A 27,929-nucleotide genomic window follows, 5' to 3' on the forward strand; every position below is an offset into this window, starting at 1 on the left:
ATTGATAGCTCTCAGCAGTATCTTTCTGCATATGAAGATTGATAAATATATCTTGAATTGTTTATTCAAAACTGATCTAGACACTAATTTAAGAAAAGTAAGGTCAAGGTCAAAGGAAAAGTCAAGGTCAAAAATTTTGATGCAGTTGAAAAGCTTACATCAGTATGTATCAGCATATGATGTTTTATTGAAGTCGGACATGACAAACACTATATGCCTCGACCATATTCATGGCAGGGCATAAAAAACTTGAATCTACACTATATGAGGATGTTTCCATATCAAAATGACTAACAAGCAAATTCAAAGAATTATGGTCCCCTGCTTTCCGTGTCCTAGTGGATGGGATGCCATTATTTATGACATATTGTTTCAAATATGCATGCCCTATCATATGTCATTCAAAAGTAATCACCAAAGTTAAAATTTTTGAACATTAGGTAAAACATCAAGGTCAAGGGGTAAAAAAATCATAGCATGCTCGAAAACCACTTGTTACAGGTAATGTACATGTCAAATATGGAAGTCCTATCTCTTCTCAATAAAAAGTTATAAGGAAATATAACATTTTTGAAAAGTAGGTTAAAGTTCAAGGTCAATGTCACAGAGTCAAAAGTCATGATATATTTAGAAAGGTCTTGTCACAGGTAATATACATGTATAATATGAACGCCCTATCTTTTCTCTTTCAAAATGATCATTTAAAATAATGTTAAATTTTTTGAAAAGTAGGTCAAACTTCAAGGTCAAGGTCATGGGTTCAAAAATCATGGTATGTTTAGAAAGTTCTTGTAGGTAATGTACATGTGAAATATGAAAGCCCTATCTCTTATTATTCAAAAGTTATGACCAAGGTTAAATTTATTGTGACAGACGGACAGACTGACAAATGGACGGACTGACAGACAAATGAGATTTAATGTCCCCTAGGTCCCTTTTGTGAAAACGGACGACAATAATGCCCTTGCTGTTCATGAGAAGAAGATTTATGATGGAAAAAATCCCCTGCATTTTTCTATGTAAATCATTGGATCCCCATATGTGGCCCCACCCTACCCCAGTGGGTCATAGTTTTAACAAATTTGAAGCTACACTAAGTCTATGTAAAGAAAGTTTCAACTTTTTGGGCCCAGTCAGTGGTTCTTGATAAGACTTTTTTAAAATGATACCACCAAATTTTCACTAATTCTTGATTATCCCCCCCTTGAAAGAGGGTGTGACCCTTCACTTGAACAAACTTGAATCCCCTTTACCCGAAGATGCTTTGTGGCAGGGTTGGTTGAAATTGGCCCAGCGGTTCTAGTGAAGAAGACAAAAATGTGAAAAGTTTACAGGCGGACAGATGGATGACAAACAAAATGTGATCAGAAAACCAGAAAAACTCAAGTAAGCTAAAAACTGATGATCACAAGTACTTGGAAAGAGTTACAGTATTTGAAAAGCAGTTTTTTTTTTTCATGCATTGTTTTCAGAAGCTGAAAAGGTATGACTTATATCATGTTGAAAAAACTTCACATTTCAGAAAACAGTATGATTAAAAATAGTTAATTAAGGTGCTTTGAGTAGCAAAATAAGCTAAACTGGTATAGCTAATTCAACCACAGAGCTTAGTGAATTTTAAAATGCACAACCTTGTTGTTTAATGTCCCTCTTGGGAATTTTTCACTCATACGGAGACACCACCACTTAAAAATAATGAAGACATACAAGTCAGATTTGAGGTTAACATTCATTTTAGGAGTTTTCAACAATTAAGACGTAAAGAGATAACTCCTTCCCCTTGCCCCTTCCCAGACCCCTGTTTGTTCATGTATGCAAACTAGTCTAATACTTTGGTTTGACATAAAAAAATGTGAATATATACAAATAGTTTAATGGTCCATCTCTTTGAATGATTTTCATTCCTAATTCTAGGAGGGTACATGGGTTGACCCAAATTCATGAATGAAATGTCAAGTAATCTTATCATTGATGCACTTTTATTTAATTTGATGTAGTCATATTATGAACATTTCCAGTTCATTAAGAGAGTGGGGATGACCTCCAGGGGTTCATAACCTTAAACCATTAGATGTACATAACATAATAACACAAGAAACAAAATTATGTATAGTCAAATGAAAAAGTTTTCTACTATTCAGGAGTCACATGATCATTTGTCATTTCAGGGACAGGGAGCAGCTAGGGAGATTGGAACCCCCCCCCCCTGGAATTTGCAGAGTTATTTAAATAGGACTATATACTGATTTACAGAAGCAAATAAAAAATGACTTTGGATGCCCTCCCCCTTTAAAAACATGGACCCCACCATCATTGTTTTTATTTTGTTTGTTTGTTTTTGTTTTCGTTTGTTTTTTTTTTTTTGTTTTTTTTTTTTTTTGCTTCTCAGGAAATTCTGCACTGGAATTTTTTTTGGACTGAGGTTTGCCCCCCCCCCCCCCGGAAAAAAATTCCCGGATCTGTGCCTGTAACTGAATGTAATGTCGACAACGGGAGATAACTCTTCTTCAGAATGCGAAATTCGTCTATTGTGGCATCTGATCCACTCTCTACCATCGGCTCATACATTCAGTGTCTGAGAGAGAAACGAACGACAACTCTGCATAGGAGATTGCCGATGATCTTTGATCCTTTTTAAACTTTAACCTAACTATTTGCATTTCGGTTTATTTTACCCCAATCTAAACTTAAACTTGTACTTACCGACTGTCATAGGTCCTGTCAACTTCATGAAATATAATCCAATTAAAACACAAAATGAATTAATTTCCACTGATATACATGTAACACTGCACCATGTCACATGGCATGTGCAATCTAAAAATGATAATGGTAAAACTAGTACTCGCACTGGTAGGGTGACGCAAGCCCAATGTGATGTAGAAATTTTCAAAAAGGTGTTCACATACATGTACAATACAAGAACAAATTCTAAATTATCATAACAAACGATGTTTTAACATAACTATGCCATCTAGGCCTATTTCCAAAAACAGGCAAATTGTGTGTGTGTGTTGGGGGGGGGGGACAAAATTGATTGGGTATGGCTTTTCAAGGAGGTTCTTGCTTAATCAAATACTAAAAAAAGTTTGCACATTTTGATAAATTCATCAAAAACGCTTTGTACTGAAATAATATTATTTGTTGTTGAGAAAATAAATTTAAAAAGTTCCAATTATGGGCCAAAAATTTATATCCCCCCCCCCCTTTTATCAAAATCTAATTTACATCATTAATTAAATTCTGTTATTTCAGACTGGTAATGAATTAAGTATATGAAATGCGTATAAGAGGTTCATGGGTCACATGGTCACCTGAGCATTTTATGCTCGATTTGACGAATACATGTACTGTGTAAATTATAGAATTATTTGGACTTTTTCCTTGGTAAGCCCAATATGAAGGAGTGTGCATTTAGAGGCAAACACCTTAGTGCGGGTATTACTGTCTCATGACAGCATCTAGCTAATATTTGCAAGTTTCTATTCATTTTCATGAGTTAAATTATATCTCTAAATAACAATATTAAGAAAACTTGTGTTCTAAACTTGACGTCATCTCGCCTACTATGACGTCATATTGTATCGCTGATTTGGTCAAGTCAGATTATCTTAGTGCTTCCTTAACACACCTGCGTAGAATTCATAACAATTTATTTAATATATAATTTAGGACCAGCATAAAACAGTTCGCGGCACAAAAAATCTTCGTGTGCAGGCTGCATGGACAATAGGAATCCAAACTTAACAATACTTTAAATACTTTGAAAGAGAAAAATTACCATTTCCTTCTAAAAAATCTTCCGCCACAAAATATAGTTCCTCACTTAATGCTTTTGGTATGGAATCTAATCATGGGATTTTAACTGAATATAGTTTAAATGGCATTGCAGAATCCAAATTTATTGTACAAAATAAAACATAATGCAGAATTTTTGAAATATAGGTCAAGTAAAAAATCTGCTCAAAAGCTCAGGAGCGAACCTCTTTAAACATTTTAATCCCGGACTTTTAGGCTATGATAGAATGATTAACGCACTGGTATAACTTACATAAGATGGACATACTGATGCTTCATACAATACCTCCCTAGTCGCATGATTATTCAAACTGTTGTAGTAAGCCTCAGGCGATAATCCTCTTATATTATTGATTTGGTCGATCGATTAGTGACGTTACCACACTGATAAATAGGATGGGACTGCTTGATTACAAGTTTAGTCAACCGTAACGATGAAAGGAATAAGTATCTTTATACTCCTGTTTGTGGTAGGTAAGTATCTTTAATGACTATAAATTAACAGTAGAAATCCAAAAAATTAAATAAATAGATACATAAATAATTTAAAACTGAATCAGTACTGTAAAAAAAAAAATAAAATAGATAAATTTAAGCAATATCGTTCAGATTGAATGAATTAAAATTTATTTCTTACTTTATATTTTTTTTATTTAGATAAAAATATTATTAATACTCCTACAATATCTGCCTTTTTGTATTATTTTTGTTCGTGATTAAGTTACTAAAACATATTGTTTATATATGCATACTATTAAATCTTATAAATACAAAAATGTAATAATAATAGGAAGACTCCGTTTCAAATTCCAAAGAACTTGTATACTATATTTACCGTTATGATAATATTGTAAATGCATTCCAATTATGCTCTAAACTATATGAATTTTTTGACTAAATATGCATGTTAATATTTTAGACTGCATAAGGAGGAATACCATAACTTTAAAGAAATCACCTTCCTTAAAAATTTTTAATTAATGCGATTTCCATTATTTTTTTGTTTTAATATTTCAGCATAAGTAAAACATATTTTATTAAATTTTATTAAGAAGGTTTTATTTTGGTTTTATTTCAGTTGGATCTGTAGTAGGTAAGACACCCTGTCTCTCAATATACATTTCATAATTAGATTAATATTATCTAAAGATGATTACAGTTTTATAAAAATGCTTCCTTGAAATTTAGCAAAGCATCATTAATCCTACTGAAATGATCTATCAGGACAATAAAAACCCTTTCACGATTTGACGATTGTATTTTGTTTCTTTCCTGTTAGTTATGAGATTTCAAATTCAATACCCTCATATGATTCGTCATAGAAAAAATTATTTAAACTTCAGTACAAGATTAACTTTAAATTACAATAAAGCATTCCCCTCCTAGGATATAGTTCGCCTATCGTCTAAGCCTCACCGTATTTTTTACGCCTCATACCTAAATGTTAACCTATTTGAATTCCGTGAAACTCTTTCGGGCCTTGTATAAAAAATAGTCCTTTTTGAAGTCTCTTTTTAAATAAAAAGGAACCGGTTACGGTAGCCTTGTGGTAGGACGTTCGCTTTGTGATTGGTAGGCCTGGGTTTGATTCTCGTTCGCCTCCAGCGTCAAACCTAAGACGTAAACATAGGTAGTGACTGTTCCTTCGCCAAGCGCCCGGAATTACAATTGAAAAGCACTGTTCTTTCGGATGAGACGTTAAAAATCGTGTTCCCGAGTTTTGGCAGGCTTTGGCACGATAAAGAACCGTCACTGCTCAATAGCCCTGCGTGCCGATTATAGGTCTAAATCTGAAGACTTTCACCGGTATATGGTGACGTTTCTTTATGATTGAAAATTTCCCGACTGGTAGGTAAAACAACACACAATAACAAATAATAAATAATCTTCTTAGTCACTTATTTTATAATCTTTATATATCTATTACCTGTGCTATGTTCGGTAATTTGGATAAACCTATTTAGTCTCCCCGTGTCTTGTTTATGATCTATTATCTAGACATGACATGTCCCTCATTTGTTTGTTGTTCTTAGATTTACCTAGTTTTTACATTTATTTCATCGTAGAAGTAAATTTTTTCTTTAGAAATGATAAAATCTTTGATTTCTTTTCGAAAAAAATATTCTCAGAGAACAAGATACATTATGTATCATTCCATAAATGGATAAATATCAATAAAATATTGTCCAGTTTTGTAACTTATACGTAATATGTAATTTAATATCAATTTCTCTGACATACATCTGTACATTTTATTTTGGATCTTGCTAACTCCATTGGGTTGAGGTTCCAACAAAACTGAATTGTATTTTGCCAACTAAAGCAAAATTACCAATTTTATTTCCTTTTTATTGAAGATGCAACGTGCATCCTCGAGGGATTTCTTTCTGCTCAATTTAAAGGCAAAGAGGGACTACCTCTTATCACCAAATCTAAAACTATAATATATCATACTCTATTACACAAAGTCGCTCAAAACATTGTGCAATTACTCAATCACTATTATTATAACCTGTATAAGTCTTTAGGTCTGTCTGTTCGTCTGTCCGTCCATCAGCTCGAAATCAGTTTCTTTTTCAATGAGATTGTAGACTTTTTAAGATGTTTATATAAAATGGGTGGGCCTTATGCGAGTCTTTCTCGATAAGTTTAACGTCAAGTTTGCATTCACTCCGCAACGACGGTTTTTAATGGGTTTATGGCCCATAGTTAGGGATCAGTATTGCTTTTGAAATACTCTTGGATCTAGAATATTCTTTTACTTTATATTAAGGTGACTTCAACCCTTTTGTAAGTCAGTTCTACGGACATGCATTGAGCATGCGTGGACGTGCTTCTAATCTCAGTCCATACGGATATGGACAGCGATCTGGGTATTACGGAGGAGGGTTTCCATACGGATTTAGTTCAGACCAGTCGATGTCTTCGTCCATGGAATTTGATTAAAACGTTAAACGTATGTAAAAAGTATCACGGACATGTAGATAAAATTTAACTTTTTTGACAAAAATTTCTAAGGGAGGTTAATAAAAATCATGAATTTTTGTTTTATTAAAAGTCTTATTATGTTTTGTGAAAATGACATTTTTTTTTTTCAAATGATGTGATTTTTTTTCATCTTTCAGATGACCAGCAAATGACAAAGAAATGTGTTTCTCAACATATTACTTCTCCTCTTATCCTTCAGGCCCTCTCTGTTCAGCTAATTTTCCCTAATAAAATTTAGCTTAATCTTCAGTTCTTGATTTTTGAAATTAAATACTTCAGTGAATCATAACCATTAATTGAAAGTTAGAGAATTTTTTACTTTTTTAAACTGAAAGTTGACAAAAAGTAGATAATACTTCCATTCTAAATATTAGTTCAATATTTATATTTACTCACTTGTTAAAGAATTATTTTAGTAGATTTTAGCCTTTTTGCCCTTCAGGACACAATATTGAAGATGTATAGGTGAAGAACGACCGTAGTGGATTCCGTTTTAGCAAAACTCAAACTTTGCCTTCTTATATTGCACCAGATGTCAGTTGCTTTCAATTAAAAAAAAAATAATAATTCAGAATCGGGGCAATTACGTTAGGTTAGCTGCTTACACTATCCAAACACATCTGCTCATTTAAAAAAGTAAAAGCTGTGATGTAATATAGATGAAAGCGCATAAGAAAAATCCCAAATTATCATGTGATACTCCAATTTTAGTAGACTAAGTGTTAAGAGAGAAAAATGTTCCAAAATGTAAGTTCCCCTAATTTCGAGTTGCCCGTTGGGAGTGCTACATTATCATTATTATTCCTTTGTACCTGAAAAAAAAACCTGATTGCTCTTTGATATTTTCCTGGCTTTGGAATTGTATTTTCTCAAACATCAACCTTTGACTTTACGATAAGTAATCACGTGCGGTAGAGCAAAGATTCTGTCATGGAAAATCCAGGGATTAAATTTATGGAGGTTCATATTTACTCTTTATATTTAGTGCACGGGTACCGGTAAGTACAGTCAAGGTTCATTTTTTTTCTCATTTGAATAAATTTTGCTTTCAAGTTTCAGCAGTTGGCACAAAAAAGTGTACACTTACATTTGTTTCTATTTTGTTTAGAATGTCGGAGGAATGTAACTAAGAAAAGAGTAACCTATCAAAAATCTACTATAATGGTAAACTACAGTTTTTTTCATTGATAACATAGTTACTATAGTAGGGAAGTTTTTTTTGTAAGAGTAAATTAATTAATTAATTAATCAATCAAAGTTTTTACGATAGTAAATTACTGTTTCTATTATGATTTTCAAAAAGGTATATATGTATTTTATTTTCGCCAAAATAATTGAGATTTTTTTTTTATATTAAAAGGATATATTATTTGTACATTTCAAAAATTTTCAAAAATTAGAAAGAAATTTTCGAAATATGTAGACCCTAAGAGTGGCAGAAAAATTCTAGAGTAAAGTTCCATATAGTCAAATCAAAGTATCAAATATTTACAGTACAGAGATAGTAAACTGTAGTTGATCTAAATATTGTAAATGATATTCAATTAAAGTAAATTTTTGTTATGGAACAAGTTATACTAACCCTCTATTTAAAAATATAATGAGAAAGAAATTGAATATATATTTTATTTATAGGAATTGTTTTTTTTTTTTCAAATAAAAAATCAAAAACTTTGAATTATATGTTTGTACTATTTACGTTCACGGATCAGTAGTTTACACTCGAGGAAATACATTTCTTATCCAATATTTTCAAATATGAGAAGACTGAAATTCAATTGAGATACATGAAGACAAATTAAGACAAATAGTCAAAATGCAATACCGAACTACAGCTTATTTAAAAGATGATGGTTTTACGCTTAATGGCGCGAAGTTGATATATATGAAATCCGTGCGATTCCCGGACTAAGACGTATATAAAAGCCTGAGTACACAAATCGCCTCTCATCAGTTACATCGTCAGCAGGTGCGCGTGAAATTAATACTCCCGGTGATTAGTCTTTGGCAGGTCCAAAATGAAGACTTACGTTGCTATTGCTCTGTTACTCTGTAAGTATTGTCAATTCTTTAACTTTGTAATAAACAGTCAGTCTTACTTACACTGAACTAAAGTATAATAATTTTCAGCTAAAAGAATTTCCTTTGATATATTTGGTGTAAATTGCACCCTACATATTTGGAGCTTTTTCGTTTGGACAAATTTTTATTTTACATCGAAATATTATTATGAATTTTTAACATTTTTGATTCAAATGTGTAAGTGGACATTGTGTTTTTCCGGATTTGAAAAAAGGTCATTCTGTACACACTACTTATTTTAGGTGTATTGGCAGCTGGTAAGTAAACATTTATTTATTCATATTAAAATTCACTTTTATGAAAGAAAATGTATGAATTACCATTACATGTACTTAAACTAAGATTACTTTTTACAATAATGTTCCTTTTCTATACTATTGTCAACATTATTCTGCAATTGGCTTCTAAGCTATAGTTTAAATATTTGTAACCCGAAAATTTTCTTCTGCAATATAACGTTATTTCATATAAGACTGTCTTTTCAGAATTTACAATGTACACTGCATTCTACAATGAGACGACAAAATCTTATTCATAAAAGACTCGCACATGCATATACTTTATTTTTCTTTTACCAAGGCTTAAATTTCCTGAAAGAAAATGTAAACTCGGGAATTCCTTGAAAGCAAATATAAAATATTGTATAAAATAATTATAATGAACATCCTTTAAGTATAATTAATGTCTTGTTTATGATATTTTCAGCCTCTGTAGAAGGATACTGGTATGGAGGTGGGTACTAATGTACATTTATACTTTATATTAGATTGTTAAAAGGTTAACGAACGTACAGTTAATTTAAAACTGTCTAATTTGGATGTTGTATATTCTGAAATCATGCTTATTACGATGAAAACATTGCCCCTTTAAGTTTATGTAATTGTTTACAATGTTGTCTTACCGGAATGTCTAAACTGGTAAACTACCTATTAAATGAAATATGTGAAGATAACGAACAGCGATCGATCTTAAAAAAAAACCCACAAACGATACAAATCTGTCAACAGGGCATAAAACACGGACCCCTGGAAATTCCAGAGGTGGGGACAGGTGCTAAAGAGGAGTAAGCATTTCCTACGACTGATCAAATCCGCCGTGTCCCCTATGTCTTGATCAGGGAGACAGCGTAATGCGTAGAGTAAAATAATTTATTACAAAATAAATGCCTAATATGTCAGTCAAAATACAACGAATGATAGGTTGTATTTGCTAACAAGGTCATTATAACGACCATAGAATTTACAAAATGCTGACTTTAAACTAGGATGTTTCAATCTCTGTATTATCATCTTATTTGTCATTAGCCTGTCTGGACTTAAAGTTTGATCATACCGAGAGCATGTTGTTCAAATCTTATTAGTTTGGAGACATAAACATCATATCCATATGATGTTGGAATATTACTACACAAATAAGAAAAGTTGACGGTGGAAAAAACTGAAGTCATTTCCTTGTCAAACAGTTTAATCTCAAGTTTGCCCTATCATCTATAGTCAAATAAACATCCAAATATGAAACATATAAGACAGACTCTATGATGTCTTTTTTTCGAGTTCACTGGGATATATAGTCTTGTGATTTTACAAGCCTTGTCTGCTGGAACCATAGCATATTGTTCATGCAGTCTTTCCAACTTTCTATCTCTTCCTTTTTAGTGAAAACGGAAGGATATATGTTCGCTTATTGCCTTTTAAATAACAAAACGTATAAACAAGCGATGTCCGGATTACCCGTTTTACTCTAATTATTTATTTCTGTATTGAGGTTCACATTCTATTTAATTGTTCAAGTATTCACTTATTCATATTCTATTTGTCTTTAAATGTCAATTATGTACTAGTGCAGTCAAACCTCCTTATCTCGAACTCAATGGGACCAAGAAAAAATCTGGAGATATCTGAGGATTCGAAATATCCTGGGCAAAATACTTCAAGAATAAAGGGTTGGGACTTCCAAATCAGTTCGACATACCCATGATATTCGAGATATCAGTATTCGAGATATCGAAATTCAACTGTAATAACATTTAAACTGATATATGATAATTACCAAGATATTCAATATACATTGTAATGTCCTTGTCGAACAACCAGAAGAATCAATTCCACTTCCCAAAGCGTCCAGAAACACACAGAACGTAGAACTACATTTTAACAATGAATTGTAGAGGTTACAAACGGCAATCAAAGTTCAAAAATCGAATTTAACAAAACTCTTTGGGTGCAAAGAGATATCTTCAAAAATAGTAAGTGGGATCAGGTGCCTAAAAGGAGTAAGCATCCCTTATCGACTGTCACACTACCTTGAGTGATACTGTCTTCATTGGGCAATGGGAGTAATCTGTACACAATTTAGTATGAAAATAATGGTCTTACAATATGGATTAATTACGTCAGTCATCAATCAACATAATACAGATTGTAAATGCTAGTTAGGCTATGTAACGACCACAATATTTGCGAGATGTTGACTTTGATAATTTTTATTCAATCAAATGAAAAGCTATCGAAATGTTTTCCTTTTCTATAATCAGTTTTAACAGAGATGGATTATTGTACTGGTAACAAAGACTTCATTGACGAGTGAGGCGTGGTTTAGAAGAAGTCGTAATTAGGAGAGTCTGTTTGATAGAAACTATATTATGTCCATCAAACACTCCATATATATTTATTTTTTTCTATCTAGGTTATTATGGAAGGGGCTTATTTGGTTACGGAGGTTATGGGGGCTATGGAGGCTATGGATATGGGAGATTTCCATACTACGGCCATGGACATGGCGGACTCTACTATAACCCAGTCCACGGACTTCACACCCACAGTCACCATGATTTTGACCACCCAGTTTACTGATCCTGCTGTTATCCCGGGTTAATGACCTGGTCATCTGACTGATGTTAATTGTTCAGCTAATAAAACATGTAGAATTTTGAGAAGCTTTTTTGTTTTGAATAAAAGAAATTTACACTTAGTTAATTGCTTTAGAAGCCTTGCAATAAATGAAGGACAAAGAATCTATTTTTCTTTCACTACAAGTAATAACCTTAGAACATGTGTACCTCAGATATTGCTACGATGCTACAGTTTGACTTTAACCTAGTAAGAAACATCAAAACTCTGCCTGCTGGTCTCAAAATACGTGGATTTGAGGAATGTTCTCATAACTGGTTAGTATGTTTTTTTCCCTTGTCCCAAAATTTTAAATCTGCTTTGAAATATAATACTTTCAAAACATTCAATAAATGCTTACTGAGAAAAATCAAAAATGTTTAATATCCCTTCTGGCCACCCCTGAACTTGAAGATAAAAGTCTTGCCATATGGCAGCCAACCGCCCGCCCGACATTTTCACCATTTTAATAACATTGTATTTTCTCTGGAAAAACAGATAACAAAAACAAAATAAACAACTCGTTACAGGGGCTTGTTTTCGTTTCTTTCTGCTGATGGCAATTGTTATCTCCCGTATAGACAAATAAGGAAGGCATTCTATTGTTCAAAATTTGTTTAATACTCGAACGATGTATAACAACAATCGAAAAATAATTTAGACGTAAATACACATACATAAACATCTTTATAAATTCACACATTATTTAGTAGTATTATATATTATAAGCAAACTAATGCATTTCGTATTTCTTGTAGGATTTCATGCATTCAGTTCCCCCTCATACACATTTATATGATAAAACAAGATAGCACCGTATCCAAAATGAAAATAATAAAAAGTAAAAACTAAACAATCCACTTAAAAAACTATTATAATATTTTAAAAAAATAACACACTGAATTTGACAACGTGACATAAACATTCAGCATTGGGAAAGATTAGATATCTTGAAATACAAAGTTTAAGCATGACATTCTATTCATCAAGCACCATGCACGGTTGCAAATAAGAATAATACATGTACTAATTAAATAAATAATACTGCTTCTGGACTTTTTCATACTTATGAATGCTTCATACTTATACTTCATACTGGTCTTTTTATAAGGACTTCTCTCCAGAGACTTCTATTCACAATGAGCAATGAATCGATCCACAACATCGTGACAAAATTTGTACTGTGTCTGAAATAAAACAACAGTAGCTAAAGAAAAATATCTTTCAGCCAAAGACTGAGGATTATATCAAAGTGTCTAATATTAGTAATAGCCAAAGAATTTACATAAAAAATATAAAAAAGTCCTTTAGTGTCAGCACAAAAGGTGCCTTCTAGAATATAAAACAAAAAAATTAAACATTTTTTTTTCTTAAAATCTTTAGGATTTGAAAAAAAAATGCATTGTATTTAAAAGATAGATTTAATGAATTTCAATCTGATACTTTTGAATGAAAGATAAATGAAATTCCTTTTCTTACATAGTACGGAACTAGCTCCTTTCGCCTCGCTCGTATGTGGTTTAGCATGTATGGCATTGCAACACTGTTATCCGAATTTACTCTGTCAATAGCAGAAGCACAGAGGCAAAATAGACCACTTTTATCAGCACCATTTCTAAAAACAAATTTACAAGACAGGCGTTAAAGAATTGTGGTATGAGAAGGTGGGAAACACTTAAGATATAAGAATGAAAACGGTAAATAATTTACTGTTTGTACGAGAACGATGGTAAACTCAATGGAACAAAAAAGGTGAAAAAGGTTATAGAAAAACATAAATTGTAAACACTAATGGCATAAGCAAAGATTATAATTAATTATTGTACTTAACTACAAAGGTAGTAAGGGTTTGTGCATCAAAGAGTTTTTAAAAATAATTATTGTAAAAGAAGGGTCATGGTAAATAATCACGGTACAAGAAAGTTTGTATATAATTATTGAAGAAAAATGATTAACACTATGCAATAAATAAAAATGCTTAACAATTATAAAACAAAAAAATAGGTTAACAATTATGGTACAAAAAACAAACTTAAAACTAGCTTCCAACTATTCAAAGTTAAACAAATTAATCAACAATAACTTACTTGCAGTGCACTAAGATGGGATGATCTCCAGACTGAGTTTGCCAAGGCAACACATCTTTCACGACGGCAAGAACGGAAAAAACAGAATCCGGAACAGGCAACGATTCCGACCAGGATTTTATCTGATACTGGCGAATTTCCACTACACCTTCCAAGTCCTGTTAAATATTAATTTGTTAAAAAGGACAGTACTTGTTTTACAAGAATGAAGGAATTCTATTTTAACTGTACTTGAATGTATTTGACAGAGATTTAAAAGAAACATATATTAATAAGCGTTTAACTTGTTTTTTAAATAGTTAATTAACGTAATAAAAGGTGGTTATCTCCATCATAGCACTTAAATTCACACAATTGTTTATTTGAATTAAACCTTACTTATAATGGTATAACCAATGGTTCAATTAAGATGTTAAAATGTCAATAAAAAATACTATATGGCATTACAAATACCCCGGTATCTCTCTTTTGAGGACATTGTATCTTGTTTTAAAATGATACCTAATTATACCTAATTCTTTGAGAATCATTGCCGATTTTGTTAGAATAAAAATACAATACTCATATGATTCATGTATTAATCTTTAAGTAGTTTTTGATATGTTCATTACTACATATTCCTTATTTTCTAGTGATGAACATTTCTGAAACCTGTACTTGGTCCCATGTCGATAACTGCAAAGAAATTTACTGCCATTAACACTAATGAATTTGTACGAGACAAATCTGAGACAGAAAAGTTGCAGGGAAATTATTTTAAGTTGGTTTTACTTATGACTAATGTAAATGAAATAAATAAAAGAAAATAATATCAATAGGATAGATACACAATATACATGTAAGATTAATGACTATGTGGTAGTATTTATTGTTACTAGACTTACGTCATGTTTTCTGATTCGAATTCTATAGTATGGTTTTCCTGACCTTGATACTATAAGACTTCTCTTCTGTTTAAGAAGCACATATTTTAAGTGTCTCGTACTGAAGTACAATGTACATGTATTTAATGGTTTAAATGTTTTACAAAGCAACCCAAATCTAAGCAGTTACGTCCTTACTTTCTGTTTGAGAACAGCATTATAAAAAAAAGCAGCAAAACAAGATTTTTTTTTTTTCGAATACAAACAGGCAGTGTTAACGCAGAATAAATGTCTTGTTATATCAATGAAGCAGCAAATTAAATTTTTTGACGCAGACATTTAGTTGAAAAATACATAAACCTTTACTGTACAAAATTGTTGTGTGAAAAAAATGCAACGAACAGCACACTGTGATCTTCAAATGAAATGTACTCACTACTAGGTTTATACTGTCACGATCACTCTGAAAGGCCAATCATTGAATGCACTATTATTCTATTTAAATATTATGCATGTATGCAAACCTACTCTAAAAGTAACAATACTCACATTAAATCAAGGAAAACGTGCCTTTCACGTAAATATTTGGAATGTTATTTGTTAAACAACTCTTTATTGAGACAAAAATAAGGACATCTGTAAGGTAAAAATGTAAACGTGCAGTATGTGACGAAAATTTCCTATCAACATTTCTTTCAATGTTGTTCCGCGGTTAATCATACGATTTTTTTTAATGTTTTATGTTTTATTGTAAGTACTTTCAAAGTTCTGAAACTCCGTTTATTCCGACCTTTGACCAGGGTCATGATTTTGATAAATTTAAGCATGCATTAAAAATTAATTTGTATCCTTGCTGTTTGCATTTTTTCATTTTTAAATTATCATATGAAAACACTGAAGAATGATTGTTGTCCCACCTGCTTTAAAGATATTCCTCGAAACTGTAAGCCTCTTTTGTAATAAAACCATGGCACACGTGTCATGACTTGAAAATAAATTTAAACTAAATGCATCTATGCTTTTACTACTACGAAGATACACTCGATACTTGTCTTTTAACAATTCTGACCTTTTGCCATGTAAATTTTGATCAAATTTCTTATTTTGTCTCTCGGTGGGCAAGGTGTTTTGAGTTTAGAGGTTTTTCAATAGTATATGTAGAAACTTATAGTATGAGTTTAAGTTTGAATTGTTATAAAGACTAAGTGCTTTTCCTAATCTCAAATTAAAGTTTCTCTAATTCTGTATCAGGTTCCAAAGATCTCATTTCTAAAAGTAAGTAAAAATTGAAATTTGAATAAATCTGGAAGTGTGTAACCACGAGAAAATTTGACAAACTCTCGGAAAGATGTCAGACTCAAGTCCACGATGTCAAATTTCGACCGATTGGCCACTTTTGTCCTCGTCGTCAAAAAACAGACACACAAAAAATGATCATGGCTGATACCTGATCGACTAAAAATGTTCTTTGCAGATGGAAAAAAAAACATGTGCATGAGTGTCAAATGTCAAAAAACTAAAAACAATAGTCATGCATCTGCAAAATAATACGAAACAAACAATCAGTGACCCAGATCATTTTGAGCAAATTTGCTTAAGAATGTTAAAAAAGGTTCAATATTCCCGAGGAGAATATTGAATTCAGAATACAGAATGAGAAATTAAAAGCTCACCCCTATGCTATAGTGAAGATCTATTGTCCTACAAATGTAGTGCTCTTCCTCGGACACGCTCTTGACTGCAATACGAAATGGTCCACACACCACACTCTCTCCTGGATCCGCCCAGTATTTCCCATCCTATTGGTTTACATGATAAATAAACACTTTAAATTTGAAACTATCATTACGTGTAGCTATGAAAGACTACGGTTTTTAATTGCTTCCTTAAAACTTGGGAATAAATACTTATGATTTCTTCCAAAACTTAACATTCTCCCTCCTTTAACTTATACGAGATACGATATTTCCAGTTTTTTTGTTCACAATACAAATTATAAAGGCAACAACGAAAAATCCGGAAACTAACAATTAACATGTAATGCAACCCCCCCCCCCCCGTTTCTCCTTAAATAATTCTAGATACCTTTAAACTGTTTCAACGATATTTTATCATAAACTAGTTATAATTGTAACGGGGACCGTTACAGATGTTCCCCAAACGCTCACCAACACCCTTTTGGTGTCTTATTTCCTGTAAGCTTCATTAAATAAGGCAATGAAGTATATTGGTCGTTTTTCGCATTTCACGCGCACGCACGTGCATGCATGTGCAGGATGACCATGTCTTCCCGTCTATACTATTAATGCATCTTTACATTCTCAGTATCAAAACATTTCATAAAAAGTATATAAGTTCCGGCTATATCAAGTATATTGGTCATCTTAGCATTGCGCGCATGCGCACCTACATGCATGTTCATAATGACCACGCCATCTTGTCTACACTTATAATTTGTCTGTTTATTCTTAGTATCAAAGCTTTTCATCAAAAATTATAAAAGTTACGGCTATATTAAGTATATTGGTCATTTAACATATTGCACGCGCGCGCATGTGCATGCATGTGCGTGATGTCCATATTATCTTGTCTACACTTTTATTATATCTGTATATTCTTAATATCAAAGCTTTTCATCAAAAAATATAAAAATTACGGCTATATTAAGTATATTGGTCATTTAACACATTGCACGCGCGCGCACGTGCATGCATATGCATGCATGTGCATGATGACCATGTCATCTTGTCTACACTTCTAATATATATAAATATTTTGAATATCAAAGCATTTCATCAAAAAGTATAAAAGTTACGCTTATATCAAGTATATTGGTCATTTTACGCTTTGCGCGTGCGCGCACGTGCATGCATGTGCATGTTGACCATGTCATCTTGTTTACACTTTTAGTATATCCTTATATTCTGAGTATCAAAGCATTTCATCAAAAAATATAAAAGTTACAGCTATATCAAGTATATTGGTCATTTTACGCAATGCACGCGCACGCACGTGCATGCGCGTGCGCGCAAAATGACCTTCGTTCCGCAAATCTACATAACATTCCTATTAACCCTAAAAAGGTTTCACTTCAACCGGATGTGTAGTTTCGGAGATCACTCACGGACAAAAAAGTACCCAGGAAGAAAAATAATAATAACTAGACTCTTGTTGCCATGGCAACAAAAAAGTCTTCCGTTCTTCTAAATCTGTAAGAATTTGCTTTTTTCTGTGTAAAAAACATACATATCATATTTACTGTGAAAGAAAAAAATAACTGGAGAAAAGTCCTTTCAGTACTTAAGGTACTTTGATTTTCATTATCAATCTTGTATAATACATTTGGCACCTATAAGAGATATACGTATATCATTAGCAATTTTAAAAAAAAAAATGTTTGCAATCATTTCTAAGACAAACAAACAGACGAACGAACACCGTACTATCATAAACTTCACTGTGTGTATGTTTTGGCATAATTGTGATGGTGTTATAAAAAAAATATAATGAATTAATTTAGTATCACATTAAACGTAAAGTCACTGAGTTTTGTAAAGTTATAATATCAAGATTTGACAACATACCTATAAGACAAATTATTCAATTACAGTAATTCTTCAGCAATCGATTGATTGATTGATTGATTGATTGATTATACGTATGTTGTTTAACGTCCCTCTCCAGAATTTTTCACTCACATGGAGACGCCACCACTCGCCGGTGGAGACTGTAAATTTTTGTCCTATACTTTGGAATTTATCGCAATTGAGCAGTGGGGAATCTTTTTTATGCCAGCATCTTCTGCGACAAGGGACCTCGATTTATACGATCTCATCCAAAGGACCGGTCTCCACGTCCCACAGTCGAAGTTCATAATACCGAGATATTTTATTTTATTCTATTTTTTTCACAAGTTTGTTGCAGCAGATTTACTTAAAGATCATACTTCAAGATCATTTCGAACTCAGGCTACTTAATTGCAGTGCATACAGCGTCAAGTGATTTTGATTGACAGGTCAACACACGTGCACTTCGTGTGATACTTTTTAAGCTGAAAAAAATACAGGATGTGACCATGACTGACTATGAAATCAGAAAACATTTAATAAAGAATGGGTGTGACCGATAAAGAACTAATTTTTGGTCTGGATCGGGATTAAGAGGGAATCTCTCCTCTCTCTCTCTCTCTCTCAGACATGTAAATTGAACAGTTCATAATTATAAAATATGAAATTCTGTATACATGTAAATGGTAATGTTATTCACATGTTCCAGATTTAAATCTAAAACGAATATATAATTCAAATTCAAGACGGGGGGGGGGGGCTTCAAAGGAATTAGATAATTTTATGAATTACAAGGAAAAGTACGGACGTCAGTTGCATGTACATGATTATATATCATTGCATAAAATTGTGTTCATTCAGATATACTTATCCCACATATCAACAGACCTGTACAATTTTTTTATCATGTTTTTTTTTTTCAAAAGAAACATATAGCGTACCATTATTTCACACACTCTTTAACTCTTTGAGTATTTCACAAGAATCCAAGAATCGCCTTTTCACATCTTTTATAATTCCTTGGGTATATAGAGTATAGATCATGTGTCATAAATAATTTAACCTTTTATCAAATATATATGTAATAACCAAATCTAATCTATAGATTGATTTTCTTTCTTTTCAGTGGCAGATATCAATTTATTTATAAAGGCTTTAAAACAGTACTGTATTACAATTTTCTATCGCTTAATTCCTTTTTTGAGTGTATGTAATATTTTTTAATATCGAAAGTAAAAACTCGGAAATCGGGATAATTTCGCATTCAGATCATAGAGAATAATAAATCGTCTGCATTATAGAAGGCTTATAACTATCGTATTCTGAACTTAATATACGAAATAGATAAAACTGCATGCCTGTCCATCACTATAAATGTATATTCAGTGCTTATTATATATTTACTTGAATTAGCTACCTAGCATATATATATATTAATTTTTTTTTAGATATATTCATGTGTAAATTAACTAACTGTCAATACAGACTTACACTACACTGGCAACTTCAAACTTTACATGCACTGGAAGCGGTAACCAACGTCCTCTTAAATTTTGAAGAGTGAATATAGAACGCCTAAATATTTTGATATGGAGAGTGTATATGTCTCTAACGTCATCGAAACTATTTCCGCCTTTATCTCGAAAGTTCTATTCTCACTTACAAGTCAGAGTTATCTTTCTTTGCCCATTGTCTACACACTAGGTAAATAGGGAAAATGACGGTACCGAAAATCTGCAAAATGTGGAATCTGATTTCAAAACAAATTATATATTTAGTATTTGTAGAATAACCTCTGTTATACATAATAATATCTTGAAAAAATATTAAAAAACAAAAAAGTTGAAAATTGACCAAACACAAGTTCACTTCCGGTTCGGACAGGAAGTACCGGAAACACACGAAAACAACTTCGAAACAAAGAGAATGTCGTGATCTAATACCCCTGTAAATTTCACATCTTTACCTCAAACCGTTTCCGAGAAAAATTCCGGACAAAAGTCCATTTAAAAATTGGAAATTCGGCCGTAACTTCGGACCGGAAGTGAATTTTTCAAAAAACGGAATTTTATATAAACTTCATATATCAGCCTACTATCATGTGAAAAATTGTGAAAATCTATCCAACCATCTCTGAGTAATCGCGCTCACAAAATTTGGGAGGAATAATAATAATAATAATAAAAAGAAACAATACAATCACTATAAGTCTTCCGTTGTGAACGGAAGACTTAATAATAATAAGAAACAGAGTAAAAACAATATGTTCCCAAACTTCGTTTGGGGAACATAAATATGAACAAAGAAGCCAAAAAGCTTTTCCATGTTCATTTTTCAATTGTCAAACTCGGATAATTCTTTATACTGGTAAATCAATCAGTACACGGGTGTACTTGATAACCTTTAAAAAGAAAAAAAAGAAAGGCAAATCTTGTCAAGATAAGCTCTGTAGATTTTATTTAACGTGCATGTAGGATTATGATTGAGCGTATTGCATTTATGAAATTGGCAGGGGATCCAAATCATTTTATTTTCTACACAGTGAGTCTTAACTTTTTAATAACACGTTTTTGTTTGATTGCTGCTGACCATCGCCATGGCTCTGAATTCCTCTTGACTTTACCTGTGTCTGCTTGATCACTGTTGAGCATTACGGTTGTTCTGAATTCCTCTTCATTTTACCTTGTTTCTGTTTGATTACTGTTGAACATCTTGCTGGTTCTGAATTCCTCTTAACTTTACCTGAATTTCTTACTCAGCACTGTTGAGCATCACAATTGTTCTGAAATCCTCTTGACTTTACCTGAGTTTCTGTTTGATCACTATTGAGCATCACGATGGTTCTACATTCTTCTTGCTGAAGAAGTCTACAGAAGTCAATGATGGTATGTGTTTGTGGCATTTCGGTAATAATATAGGCATACCGCCGTCTGTAGTTCTGTAAAAATATAGGTGTAATTGCATTGTTTGTATTTTTTTTTTAAATCGAAATCTTTGTAATCAATTTCATTGAAAAGAGGAAAAGATTTGCGAGGAAAGTGATTACTAAATGGACTAATCTACAAGTAAATGATCTACTTGATACAATCACTACTTGAATGAAATAATAAATGGTTTAAACTTTAATAACAATGAAATGTACTTAATTCAAAATAGTCCAATCCTCATGATCTGAAAATCAACTGTTAAATAATTGAAAATGCTCACAAAAAATGTCTCTAATATCATCAAGTAATGTGTATTTACCCATGGTATTTCTTCAAAATACATCATTATAATTAATCATATTATATAGGAAAGATTATTAAATCACCAGCTGTGCATTTTCTATTTGAAAATTGATTAAAAAAAAACACACATTTTAGGATAAAAACTATAGCACCAGCTTTGCATTCTCTAATTGAAAATTTATCAACAAACACATTTCGAGACAATTGCATGTATTTTACTTATGCAGTGGCTTAGTTCTATTTACTTCAGTTATAATATAAACAAAGTGTACAAAGCCTGTGCTATCATTGCAAGACATCACAGATCACTTCTTATTTCATAACATACTAAAAGGCATTGGTATCTAAGGTTTGATGAAAGAAATTCGATTTCTCTAAAAAGGCATTTATTTTTGTACTCTTATGGGGTAAAATTGTCAGCTTTTATGATACCGTTTTCAAGACTTCAAAGAACCTTGAATCAGGCTTCGATGCATGATATGAAAATTGTTGCACGAAAAGTTTTTTAATTTCAAGCTGTTTTTATTCTTTTTAAATTAAAATAATAATTTTCAGGGTTATCCTTCCTGGCAGAAGAGAGGATATCCCAAAAGATTCATGGATTAAAGTATAAACTTGATAATTTATCGAGTGAATAAATAAGCAGTCTCAATACATGTACATTTACTTGTTTTAGTAATTTAGTTCTAAATAGTAAAAACAAATTAGCAAGTCTTTGTATTACTATTTACTATTGGAAGTACAAAACAAGATGGCTTACTACTGACTATTCTGACCAACTGTTTACTTAATATTTTTTTTCTAAATGCAAATATTTAAGCATTATTTTAAAAGTTCCCAGTAAAATTTCTAGTAAAATTAAAAAAAAAACACTATAGCGCTTAAACGCCGTGGAAAGAAGAAGAAGAAGAGAGAGAGCGAGAGAGAGATTTATGGACATTTATATAGTGAAAAATCAATTAGCTATATTTATATGTGCAAATGATACATTTCATTATAAATGATATAGGGTTCCTAACACTGCACAAACTAATGAACTGACCAGTGCAATTTCAACTAGCCTGTACTTACCGGTACATATATTGCATTAATGTAGTCGTTACAACCCTGGACACTTGACCAAAGGAAAACACGACAAGAATCAGCTGCAAAATAGAAAGTATATACTGGAAACTGAAAATTTTATTCCTCAAAAATATATATTTTTTTAATCACACTTAAGATAAACAAATATAGTAGCATGGTTAAAACTAAAGTAAATTCCATCGATGGTTACAAAATTTTTGAAAATTTGACCATGAAAAAGGTAACTGAATATAACATTTCTATACTTACGTGCAACTATATTTGTTCTATTTTTAGGTTGATTCTCTGGCAAGTGAGCACTATCATCTCTTTCCATAACTTTCGATATAGACTTAATTTTCTGGAAGAAAAGGCCGACAGGTACAATCAGTGCAGCAAGTTAAAGATCATTTTCTACTTAAATCACTGTAAAAATATTCAAGGAAAAAATCTCACCAAGAACTGTTGCTCTAATTGTCGAGTTGTAGACCCGTTCAGAATTTCCATCATATGTGCATAGTATTGTCTAAACTCTGACGAATTAACGATGGATTTTGAAAATGTAAACGCCTCTAAGATACACTCGTGTATAAATCTGTATTGCTCCTAAAAATGAAATTTCAACTTATATTATCATTTATTTTGTTCATTAGAGAATATTCTAAAACGAAAAGGTAATCGACAAATACGTTGATAATACAAGGATATCAAAAATATAATTTCAAGTCAGCATTTGGCAAATCCAATGATCGATACAATGACCTTGTTTGCAAATACAATCTCTCGTTAAGTCTTATGTTGACTGACGTCTTTCATACAGATTGTTAGGTCATTACGTTCAAATTGAAATGTTTATGGATTTTTTCCGTTTACCAGATCATGGCAAAATGTACACAGTGGGTGTGACCGGTCGACAGGGGATGTTTAACATTCCATGGCAAATAATCCCGCCCTTGCTTCCAGAGGTCCTTGTTGGCTCTGCTCAAAATTTGTATTGTTTATTTTGACTTTTGTGCAGGATCGCTGTTCATTATTTTCACATTTCATTGAACTTTGACCATCTCCTATTCTTGTATTAACAGTCCCTGTCCATATGCATCTTTAAACTTTCTTATAATGTAAATTTCTCAAAAATCCTTCTTGCAGAGTGCAAAGTCCTCTAGGGAATTCTTAAAACTTTCTTTTTAACTTTCTTTTTAACCGAGATTTCATTATAACAGGTTCTTTAAAACGAGTTTGACTGCAATTTGTATTCAGTCGAATCAGAAATGTCTAAACTTTTAAACATGCATGTATTAAGCAGTGCAATTCTGTACGATAACTTTTCTATCTCTTCTCAGAAAATATCAACGCTCAGGCTTTTCGTTCCCATACTAGATGATGAAAAGTGTAATCCAAATGTACTCACTGGAGTTTGAACCATATTGATTCTTTGTTCGCGCATGCTTTTTACACAATCGAATATGTTAACTCTCTGTTCCTTCTCCGCTTGCTCACACAGATAATGTACAGCAATAAAGGCACCGGATCTTCCAACACCGGCACTAAAATTAGATATCAAATCAATGCCCATGAGAGATTGTGCATACAAGTGTACTGAAATTAGTTCTTAGAAATTTGGAAGACCACAGTCCAGCAAAAACAAATTTTTGCATAGATACCTATTTCTATTTAAAACACATTCAAGTTTCAAAGTGAAAAAAAAAATTATCTACTTTATACATTTTTAAAAGTTTAAAAGTCTATCATACCTGCAGTGAACTAATAAGGGCGAATCGTCTTCAATAGACCTAATTTTGTGTAGAAATTCTACAAGGGGCGTGACATATTGGGGAACGCCTCTATCAGGCCACGTGGTAAACTGACAGTGGGTGACACTAAATTCATCTGAACCCTAAACAAAAGAAGGTAAATGAACATTTCCTTATCTCTACATTTATAAATGTTGGTTTAAATACACACGAATATAGTAACTTCACATCGTCTAATAGAATCCGAATGATTTTCTGTATAATATCATGTACTATAATGTGTCCATAAGACACCTACGTTATATGAAATGACATTTCTAATCCATCCAAACCAATCTTTATATTGAATATTAAAATAGTAAACACGTTTGTATTCAGGGTATTTCAACTACATCTGATAAATAAAATTTGATTTTGATAAAAAAGGTAATAACATTTGATGAATATTTACAGCATTTGATAAATCTCCATATCTCATTAATATATAATTTAAATACCTACTTTTGAGAGGGTTAGGTAAGTAACGGTGAAGTCAGCAAACTCATCTTTTCCTTTAAACTTAATTCGGATGCCACCATTCACATACTCGTTGTCATCCATAGGCCAGTACGATAAACACTTACTGACCTGCAAATAACCGATTGTTTTTTTTTATTTTGTTTTTCTTGATAAAGTTTAAATTCAAATGCCTACACAGGTGGCATACACTTACAGGTATTTGTCTATGAATAAAGTGTACCTTTAAATGTTTTCATATAAATCAAATGCCCCCATACTTAAATTAAAATGCCCATGAATTAAATATATACAAACTACTACTTATGAGGTTAAGTCGCCGGCGTGGCGCAGTGGTGAGAGCGTCTGCTCTAAAGCCGCGGAGTAGGGAGTTGATCCTCACGTCGCGGATTCGAATCCCACTTGGGGACGTGGAGACCGGTCCTACGGATGAGACCTATAAACCGAGATCCCGTGTCGCAGTAGGTGCTGGCACGAAAAAGATCCCTCACTGCTCAATGGCCGTAAGTGCCGAGTATAGGTCAAAATTTGCAGCTCTCCACCGGCAAATGGTGGCGTCTCCGTATGTCATATTTAGTGAAAAATTCTCGAGAGGGACGTTAAACAACAAACAAACTTATGAGTTTTATTATTGACATCTGCATTTGAGTTTATGAAGTCCTTAGAAGGCGAGTTGCTGAAGATGAGCCTTCCACGGACTTTACAAGCCCGGATATTTCTGTAGAAAGTAAGTAACAAACATAATATGTGTTTTGTTTTGTTAACAAACCTACAAGTACCGATCAATTACAGTTAAAGGCTTTTTTTGATCATGAAAACTTACTTCACGGTTCAGGTTTGGGTTTTTTTTATTGATTACGTCACCGATAAAGGGATCCTTCTCTATATTTATACTCAACATTTGCAAAATACACGTAGGTTTGATGTAAATATTTCATATTCTTTTATAAACCAAAACTAAAGCGCTAGCATATTTTCTGTATTCAGATAACATAATTATTATGCTGTTGTTCCGCATGTCTTTATTGAAGACATACAATTAATTGTCTAAGTTTAAAGTATACATACCCCACATTCAATAAGTTTCGTCAGCATGACAATTACTGAGCACTTATTCTGCCAGATCATCCTCCAAAAATCATTTACAGTGTTCTCCGTTGGCCCTGTACAGAGATATATCCAGCAACGTCCATTGACAGCAAAATTGTGTTTACAACAGTATGATATACACGTGATCGACTCAAAATGTATTACACTTTGGGCCAGAGGCCTTGAATACTTAAAGAAAATATTGATTGATTGATTTGTTGTATTTTTAGGAATCACATGATGGTTTTCTGAAAATTCTTGGAAAAAAGATACCAAGATATGTGTAGACTCCATATAGTCTGTCCACTACTTTAAGAGGAAATAATAATTCACGATGATCCTACAACTGTGTTAGTTTCATTAATCAAATCTTGAAAAAGAATTAAAAAAGAGTATTAACTACATGAAGGTGTATTTACCTTGTGCGGCAATGTATCTTTTTTCTTTTCCAAACCCCTGTATAAAAATATAGACAATATACAATGTATTCTCTATTATATCTTTATGTAATTTTCACTTTAAAAAAAATTAAAGTAAAATCTGAATTAAACAAATTTCAGCTTAAGGATGTTATGATCAACTTTGTTCAAAATATGAAAAAAAATTATCTTCATTTCTTTATACTACTACTAAATCACAAATTATTAAACCTACTTAAATTTAGTCGAAATTAAACAAAATCTTATATTTTCAGGTTCATTTACATTTCAGAATAAAAGGAAAAAGACCTTACATTAATAAAATTGGCATTTATATAACTGGACAAAGTTTCTTTATCCCCTTCTTTTTTTAACACAACACGAGAATGGTCATCTGAAAAGGGAATATATATAATTATATATATTGACGAGAAGTGAAAATAAAGAAAGGCATTTTTCGTACGTTTTCTACACATTCCCAAGTATTTATTATTACTACTTATGATATACTTACATGCATAGATATTCTTGTATCTATTTTTCCTTGAATTTTCCTCCTTTTGTGCTTCTGTACATGTAGCTATCAATCCAATTTGAAGCCGCTAAAATTAGAAGTTCGTAATCCTGTAGAAATATGTCTTTTAATAGGGAACTGTCTCTATGTCATAATTTTAAAATAAAACATTTGCCATCAACATAGAACTAAATGTAAAAAGCTGGATTTGGAACCAGTGCAGTTAAACCAACGTCATAAAGAGACATCAACCAGGAATACTTGGCATCAGAATTGTGTTTAAAAAAACGCCAAAATACATAACGCATTTTAATTACCTTGATGGTATCCTTATATATTTGTACTATTTTATGGGAACGTAAGTTTGCGTAAAAGTGTCTCATAATGAAGGAAAAAGCTAATGATCAAAATTTAATGAATTTGTAACATTTTGAGAATTTCATCTCCTGTTACCGTTACTCAATCATGACCACTTTTTTTTTTAAATTTCTTTTCGCCCGTGTTCCATTAAATACAATTAACAGCTAAACTTTTTAATTCCACAACATAATTAATCATAATAAACCAACACTGTAACGTTCTTACCCTGTATATCATAAGAGCTTAAATACAATTCATGGTGTGGTTTTACTCAGAGTTATCTACCTTGTGTTCTTTTTCAAAAGCGCCCTCTGTGGCTATCATTCTAGCTACGTACTGGTTCAACTCTTTCACATTAATGTCACCACCAGATGCAATCACGTTATCATAACCTGAAAAATGATCACTTTGACATTAGAATCGGACAAGTCTTTGCTTTAAGAGTGTATATATGCATTTTTAAACATTGAATTCTTATTTTTGGATGTCTATAACAATACCTGGCCGTGTCGACATCTTGAATACCGCGCGTTTGCGTATAATAATATGTCGGTAAGCCAGATGCTGTTTTACGAACGATAACATCCAAAAATAAGAATTTCATGCTTATATTGACATTTTTTCTCTTCAAAAATGTTTATTTCATTCATCTTTGTCATAAATTAAGTATTTTTCAGAACTGGTGTGGTAAATCTATTAGATGTAAGAGCTGT

At 32.2% G+C, this 27,929-nt stretch overlaps 2 protein-coding genes and 1 long non-coding RNA gene across 3 annotated transcripts in view; 2 read left to right on the forward strand and 1 right to left on the reverse strand.

Annotated features, from left to right (window-relative positions):
• Window positions 1-4,199: 4,199 nt before the first annotated feature.
• On the forward strand, window positions 4,200-7,035 carry LOC133198689 (uncharacterized). Its single transcript, XR_009722548.1, has 4 exons — window positions 4,200-4,272; window positions 4,877-4,891; window positions 6,572-6,754; window positions 6,924-7,035. It is a non-coding gene; the product is annotated as an uncharacterized LOC133198689 (long non-coding RNA).
• A 1,712-nt stretch (window positions 7,036-8,747) lies between these two features.
• LOC133198690 (keratin-associated protein 19-9b-like) lies at window positions 8,748-11,803 on the forward strand. Its single transcript, XM_061334718.1, has 4 exons — window positions 8,748-8,838; window positions 9,111-9,125; window positions 9,574-9,600; window positions 11,554-11,803. Exons 1-4 carry the CDS (start codon window positions 8,805-8,807, stop codon window positions 11,718-11,720), a joined length of 243 nt encoding a protein of 80 aa, XP_061190702.1. The 5' UTR covers window positions 8,748-8,804; the 3' UTR covers window positions 11,721-11,803.
• An 868-nt stretch (window positions 11,804-12,671) lies between these two features.
• The window catches only part of LOC133198998 (fibrillin-2-like), a 48,697-nt gene continuing 33,439 nt past the window's right edge, over window positions 12,672-27,929 (reverse strand). The window contains exons 8-24 of the mRNA XM_061334898.1: window positions 27,502-27,608; window positions 26,857-26,944; window positions 26,657-26,736; window positions 26,343-26,379; window positions 25,903-25,997; window positions 24,820-24,945; window positions 24,319-24,461; window positions 23,976-24,111; window positions 23,024-23,173; window positions 22,838-22,928; window positions 22,574-22,647; window positions 21,076-21,210; window positions 16,380-16,505; window positions 15,143-15,169; window positions 13,844-14,001; window positions 13,236-13,371; window positions 12,672-12,943 (exon numbers count right to left, since the gene is read on the reverse strand). Of these exons, the coding sequence (XP_061190882.1) occupies window positions 12,887-12,943; window positions 13,236-13,371; window positions 13,844-14,001; window positions 15,143-15,169; window positions 16,380-16,505; window positions 21,076-21,210; window positions 22,574-22,647; window positions 22,838-22,928; window positions 23,024-23,173; window positions 23,976-24,111; window positions 24,319-24,461; window positions 24,820-24,945; window positions 25,903-25,997; window positions 26,343-26,379; window positions 26,657-26,736; window positions 26,857-26,944; window positions 27,502-27,608 (1,766 nt within the window). The 3' untranslated portion in view covers window positions 12,672-12,886. The remainder of the gene's footprint in view (window positions 12,944-13,235; window positions 13,372-13,843; window positions 14,002-15,142; window positions 15,170-16,379; window positions 16,506-21,075; window positions 21,211-22,573; window positions 22,648-22,837; window positions 22,929-23,023; window positions 23,174-23,975; window positions 24,112-24,318; window positions 24,462-24,819; window positions 24,946-25,902; window positions 25,998-26,342; window positions 26,380-26,656; window positions 26,737-26,856; window positions 26,945-27,501; window positions 27,609-27,929) is intronic.

The sequence above is a fragment of the Saccostrea echinata genome, unplaced genomic scaffold (assembly GCF_033153115.1).
Source record: "Saccostrea echinata isolate AGI-Se365-2 ecotype Australia unplaced genomic scaffold, CSIRO_AGI_Sech_v1 ptg000033l, whole genome shotgun sequence".
Taxonomy (NCBI): Eukaryota; Metazoa; Mollusca; class Bivalvia; order Ostreida; family Ostreidae; genus Saccostrea; species Saccostrea echinata.

Excerpts from the sequence above, each read along its gene's own strand:
- LOC133198690 (XM_061334718.1), top strand. The coding sequence starts at position 8,805 with ATGAAGACTTACGTTGCTATTGCTCTGTTACTCT. Across the intron at positions 9,601-11,553 it reads AGAAGGATACTGGTATGGAG|GTTATTATGGAAGGGGCTTA; the intron begins GTGGGTACTAAT and ends TTTTCTATCTAG.